At 40.4% G+C, this 6,349-nt stretch overlaps 1 protein-coding gene across 1 annotated transcript; it reads right to left on the bottom strand.

Annotated features, from left to right (window-relative positions):
- Positions 1-718: 718 nt before the first annotated feature.
- dclre1b (DNA cross-link repair 1B) lies at positions 719-4,911 on the bottom strand. The gene is made up of 5 exons (XM_076095232.1): positions 4,775-4,911; positions 4,052-4,272; positions 3,358-3,523; positions 2,977-3,159; positions 719-2,608 (listed from the first exon to the last, which is right to left on the bottom strand). Exons 2-5 carry the CDS (start codon positions 4,247-4,249, stop codon positions 1,332-1,334), a joined length of 1,824 nt encoding a protein of 607 aa, XP_075951347.1. The 5' UTR covers positions 4,250-4,272; positions 4,775-4,911; the 3' UTR covers positions 719-1,331.
- Positions 4,912-6,349: the final 1,438 nt, after the last annotated feature.

Below are 6,349 nucleotides of genomic sequence, written 5' to 3'. Positions count from 1 at the left end.
CCTCATGTTATAGCGATTAACAGAAAGATTCACAGAGACTCAGTCGTGACCAAAATTATTAGTCCAAATTACCTTTATTCGCTTCTGCAGCTTGTTGTCACAGAGCTGGAGACCAACCTATGTTAATTCATAGATCCCCTTGTTGCATATTGTATCTGTTATCTAAGTAAATCAAACATGTCGAGGAAGGTCGTGTCCAAGATAACATGTTGAAGTGTGTATGAAGTACAGAGGATGACTGGTAGACATCATTTGCCATGTTGGAAAGGCCCAATGTTCTGACAACTGACAAATATAAACCGTGTCAAATCATTTGAATGCAAAGAGTTGTAAAGCACTGTAGTCCAACAGGTAAGATTTGGGATTAAAACTATCACAGCGAGTTGTTAAATACGCACAGAGGGCAGCCGAGCAGCACGCAGCTGGTTTATGTCACGTCTACTCAAAACATGTAAAACGGATAAGAGCAGTATACTTTTAAAGGTGGTCATGGGGACAAAAACAACTGAATTAATGCACAATAACCTGTTGTAAGAATAATACAATCAGAAGCAATCATGCTTCTCAATACACATGCATGTTTTTAAGAGAAGTGATTTTGGCCTCTTGACAATTCCACTTGGATTGTTAATGAATATGAGCAGCAACATAAAACATGTTTCCACACTGATCCATCTGCAGTAGTTGACTAACAAAGAAAGAACACTGCCACAGCTGCTTCAGGATATACAGGAAACACTTTATTTTAAACAGTATCTTCTCAAACATGTTTCATTACAAAGTTCCTCTAGATGCAAAGAAAAAAATACAGATACCAAAATCACCATTTATCTTTAACACCTTGATTCTCAACAATAATACTATTTAACAATTGACTTAAAAAAGTCCATTATTCAAACACTGTGGAAATATACAAATGAAGGTGAAAAATGCAGATCTAACATAAGACTCTTATTTTCAACTGATCAAAACAAAGAACGGAAAAGCAACCGCTTTTACGAAACAGGTGGTTCTCGAGGCAGAAAAACAAAACAAGAGTAACGAGCTTACATTGTGGAAATGTGACTTTACAAACATCCATTACAGACTACTGTAAGCTGTGCATCAGCCCCGACCACATATACTGGTTAATAAAAGTCACTGGTTCGTTCCTTCCATTACAACAAAAGTCATTCGTTTTTTTTAATTGGATTATTTTTTAACCAAAGAAAGCTGCCTTGGCATACATTTCCACGAGGCCATGGCTACCGTGATGAAAGGTGTGGGCAGAGGTCAGTCTCTTCACAGGTCAGGTCCAAAGACTGATCACAAGCCTGCTTTTCTAAACTTTTCTAAGCTCCTTCTTGTGCATCACAGAAAGGAGAGAGAGAAAACTGTTGCACAAAGCTCTGCTGCAAGAGGCCACACACCTTCATGTCCTCCTCTGTGAAGGAGAGAGCCTCTAAAATACTGCTTTCAAACTCCTCTATATACTCCTGCTTCAGCTCAGTCTCCGAGCCGGATGAAGAGCAGGAATCGTTATCGAGGCTGCTCTGCAATGTTGTCACGATGTTGTTCAGTTGGTCATTCGACATTATGTCACTGTCCTGATCAATTCCATGTCCACTGTGCTGACTCATACTATCACACCCTGACAATGTGTGGTTGTTGTGAACATTACCATGTCTGCTACGCTGGCTGCTGTCATTTTCATTTGAAACTGTGCTGCAGATTATTTTGGCATTGGTTTGAAAAGGCCCTTTTGTCCTCCTGACAGACTTCAAGCAGGCCTTGGTGTTGGTCCGGATCACCACTGGAGCAAAGTTGCTCTGGCTGAGTTGACTGAGAGGCACCGACTCAGCCATCACCATATCTTCAGACACTGTTTGGACGATATTGAGGCTCCACAAATCTCCAGTCCCTCTTCTGTTTTTGTTAGGGGTGAGGTCCTTGCTCAGGTCAACAAGGATGCAGTCGGAGTCCTTTTCACCACTTTCTGTGTCCATCTCTTCCTCAGAAGCATCCTGCTCCAGGCACTCTGCCTCCCAGGCTTCTTCGCATGGCTTCTTGGATCCCCTTTCAGGAGACTCAAATACCACCCCTTTGGGAACAAGAGGTTGGCAACGTCTGCGGCGAAGGCTGGTGTATGCGGAGGAGCCGAGTTGGCTCTCAGGCTGTCTCAACATGTAGTGTCGGACGGACTCGGGCACCAGGATTTCATGGCGCTTTTTGGTGGGCAGTAAGGCAAAGAAACTTCCGGGTACATGGTTTCCTACAATGGGTACAAGGGAGGTAGGTTTAAGTGCGGAGACAAAATCCTCCAGCTCTTGGTAAGAGGAGTGGTCGGAGTACGGCACCACATGAACGTTGGAGTGAAAAGAGACCAGGGGCCTGCTGGTGGGAATGATGGCCAAAGTGGGTTGTTCTTTGTTCCACTGGTTTAAAGTGGCAGAGCAAATCTCTGACTGTTGCACTACTCGGATACAACCAGCTCCTGGGTCAGTGGTGAAGACGTCAGGCAGCTTCAGCGCTTTGAGGGTCTCCATCCTCTCAAAGCTCACCTCGATCCAGGTCTTAAACTCCATCGCCAGCTCCAACAGCAGGGACTCCTTTCCAAGTGCGTAGAGACCTGCAAGGAAGCGCAAGAGAGCATGAGGGTCTGTCTCAGCTGAGCGTGCAGAGCAACAGCAATGTCACAAAAAAAAAGAGAGCGCAGCTTTTTGCGAACTGGCAAACCAAGATACTATTCAGGCTGTTAGCTTGATTTGAACCTCGATTAAATCACTTTTTTAAACATGTACAGAGGTGTGACAATAGAAAGATGTGTCAAAGACAGCACACATAGTCACAATGATGGAAAAAAATAACTGTTTCAAATAAAGTCAAAGACGTTAAGAGAGCTGACGGTATAAAACTTTTTGAGAACCTGTATGTTCATCCTGTTGAGATGAGGAGAAAGTATAGAAGGTATGTGTAGAAAGGTCTAAATAAAATTACCTATGACAACATTGTGGTTGGGGTGTCTGCGGATGATCTCTTTGATTTGTTGAGTGGCTCGCTGTCTGGAGGGGAGGGTGCGGTTGGGATCACAGTTGGTGTTGTCTAGGTACAGGACATCTATAGTGGTGTTGGTCCTCAGGCACGGCTCACGCAACATGGAGGGAGTATATCTGAAGTCACCTGAAATGAATAATGTGTCAATGCTTACTGTTACTCGATTCCGTAATTGATAAAGTACCTGCACATATTTGTATGTCATATGATACCAATGACGATGTTGGAAAGCAAAATACTGAAGAAAAAAAATAGCTTTACATTTTTTTTCTACATCCTAGAAGCATCAGATGAAATGTGTTGCCCATGCATTCAGACACTGACCAGTGTAAAGTATAGAGCCAAAGTAGCCTTCGAAGAGAAACATGACAGCCCCCGGACAATGGTTGGCGTCCATCAGTGTGACTGCCAGCCTCTCCTTGCCGATGTCATCCAGTGCAAACAGGTAAGGCTCATCTAGCTCTAGTGGATGGATCCACTGTTCTTTCACCTGATCAAAAAATAGAAATGATCAGTAGAAGAAATACAGCTTTATATCTACTGTTGTTCTTAACCGCGGCAACCCTATGATGCCAATCTTCTTCACATAAGGGCTTGGAATAATGTTTAACATGACAAATATGTTGACAAAGTAAAAGAGGATCATCCATTCATTTTGTTTGCGAAAAAATATTATCATATTAAACAAGGACAGTGAATGTTGACTTAAATCTTCTAGAAACTAAAGAGACTGGGTTGTCACAAAAAAAATAAAGATAATATTTTAGCACTGCAAAACAGATATGAGCACAATTTAAACCAAATCTGACTGCAAAAAACAGTCAGAAGTCTTTGTTTTACTAATGTAAAGCACACAGACCCGTGACCAGTTGCTCCAATGAGCGTGCACGGAGCCCATCCGCATTAAACAGTCCCTCCAGTTAGCTACAGCACACTGAACTGTTATAAAATAACGTGACATTTTACCTGGGTGGTACTTTAATTTGAGTCACAGTACACACGTTTGCGTTTCCCTCACCTGCAGTTTGAGTCTGAGCAGAGCGGCGGTGGTTGGTGAGCAGTAGATGGGCCGGTTGCTCCAGGTGGAGGACAAACCCACCGTGTGGTCGCTGTGCATGTGGGACAAGAAAAACAGCCGTGTGCCCGGACACTTCCGCACGTGCCAGAAGTCCACGGCCAGCGGGGTGTTGGGGATGACTTTTCCGTTGCCTGACATTGTCTGAGGTTCCACTGGATGTCCTACAACCAGAAACAGGTGAGCTAACAACTGTTTATTATCTATGTTTAACGACTGTTTAAACTTAACGGCTGTGGACATTGGTTGTAAAGTTAAGGTTCTTTCAGGTAAAATACTACATTCATACCGGTGATAATTAATAATAACTTTATTTATGTAGCACCTTTAAAAACAGAGTTTACAAAGTGCTTTAAAACAGACAAATCAGCAAAAGCAAGGCAATAATAACAATACCAGAAAGCTCAGTGAGACCGTTGATACGATAAAAACAAAGAAATAAATATAATATATATATATATTTAGTCAAATAATTGAGTAAAATCAACAAATAAAAATAAAACAGAAAAGCGACATCATCATTGGATATAATTGGATGCAGCGTTAAGCAATCATAAATAAGACACTATAGTGAACTACGGACGTTGCTAAAAACAATGTGGCTAGCAGCAGTTAGCATTAAGCAATTGTTTCGTTATTGTACGATTATAAAATCTCTTGTCCAACCTTCGACATCACAAGCAGCTGGCCGTCGTTACATGTTCAGTCACAGTGTTTACAGCCGTTTATGGACCCCGCCATTTCTGTTTTTAAGCTAACAATCAACGCCTCTTCATACATGTGTGACGTATGCGCCGCTTCCCTTTCTTCTTCTTCTACGGTGTTGTACTGTAGCTGTCGTCTAGGTTGTTGTATCATACTGCCACCTGGAGGTTGTACCATGGAGGGTCCCATGGACAGGTAGCGAGACTGTTCTGCGATGAAAACGACACACAATTAGATGACGATGATAGTAAATTAGAAATATACATTTTGGCATTACTTAAAAAAATATGACTCACTGTAAATCATATTTATGAGATTTACTGATTGAGTTTTAAGTCAAATTAGAATTAAATAAAATGTATGATAGACCATTTCACTTATAATTGGGACATAACGTGTATTTGTTGTTTTTCTAACATCATCTTTCATAATTATTTTCTGTTGGAAATGGTTTGCCATATATTCATTACCTTTAGTTTCATTTTCTAATCCCCAAGGGCGTTAAAAACAGTAAACTCAAAAATATCTTTACAATAAATGAGTAATATAAGCCTAAACAAATGCTGCATGAATGGAAACAAAATTAAACACACAAGACATGGACAACCACAGAATGCATCTTAATCTATCTGGTTTCTAATTTTAACATATTTTCAGTTTTTGAAGCTTTTTTAGATAACAGTAAAACTCTCCATTTGTCCTTTTTCTTAAATTAGTAAAAGCCAATTGTCAGAACTAATAATCCGCAATACCACCAAGACAAACACTCCCGAAGCACTTTATTGATCTGCAAAGAGGTGGTTAATTAATTAATGTCAAGTTAGGAACATCTCCCTCAAATTGATTGAATTGTGGTTTACTCTCCAGAAGATGGCGCCAAGAGAGAGGAAACGGTTTTGATTCGATTTCTTTGTGTGAAATAGAACATTTCTCGATAATACATTTATTTGTAAGCTGCTTACATTATGAGAGATTTAGAAAGGATATAAATTCTATAATAAATATAAAAGCTACATATTCATTCATGTTCATTTTGATTTATACTTTGATTAATTTCAGAAAACAATGGCCTATGCTTTTAATACATGCTACACCATGATTGTTTTGTCCACACAATGACATAAAAACATGTCTTGAATCTTTCTCACTCTATATGCAAGCTTATTTTCTTCTATTACAGAACATAAACAAGAAGCAGTACAATGAATAAAATAGTTTGATCTGATGTGATACTGGATGATGGATTGCATCCTCTCTAAAACCTTTGCTGACTCATCTGGCATGATGGTTTTATAAACTCATATAATCCTGTATGCAATTGTCCTGAACATCATCACATCTAGCTATTTGTAATAATTGTATACTTACAATATACTAGGAGGGGTGGGGGGGGGGGGTGCTCCCATTTACTGCTAAATGGGAGCGTCGCTATGGTGACAGCAATCCATTGTAGCCCTCCCTTACGTTTGCACACTACTCACTTTTCAGGATTATACCTTGCTGCTTATTCACATTCCCCTCGCACAGCGTATGTCC

This window comes from Anarhichas minor, unplaced genomic scaffold (genome assembly GCF_050575085.1).
Source record: "Anarhichas minor isolate MPS153535 unplaced genomic scaffold, ASM5057508v1 ptg000003l, whole genome shotgun sequence".
In the NCBI taxonomy this organism is placed as follows: Eukaryota; Metazoa; Chordata; class Actinopteri; order Perciformes; family Anarhichadidae; genus Anarhichas; species Anarhichas minor.
The sequence above is the reverse complement of the archived record's forward strand: the minus strand, read 5'-3'. Positions and strand labels throughout refer to the sequence as shown.

Excerpts from the sequence above, each read along its gene's own strand:
- dclre1b (XM_076095232.1), bottom strand. The coding sequence starts at position 4,249 with ATGTCAGGCAACGGAAAAGTCATCCCCAACACCCCGCTGGCCGTGGAC. Across the intron at positions 3,524-4,051 it reads TGCTCAGACTCAAACTGCAG|GTGAAAGAACAGTGGATCCA; the intron begins GTGAGGGAAACG and ends TTTTTTGATCAG. Across the intron at positions 3,160-3,357 it reads TGGCTCTATACTTTACACTG|GTGACTTCAGATATACTCCC; the intron begins GTCAGTGTCTGA and ends TATTCATTTCAG.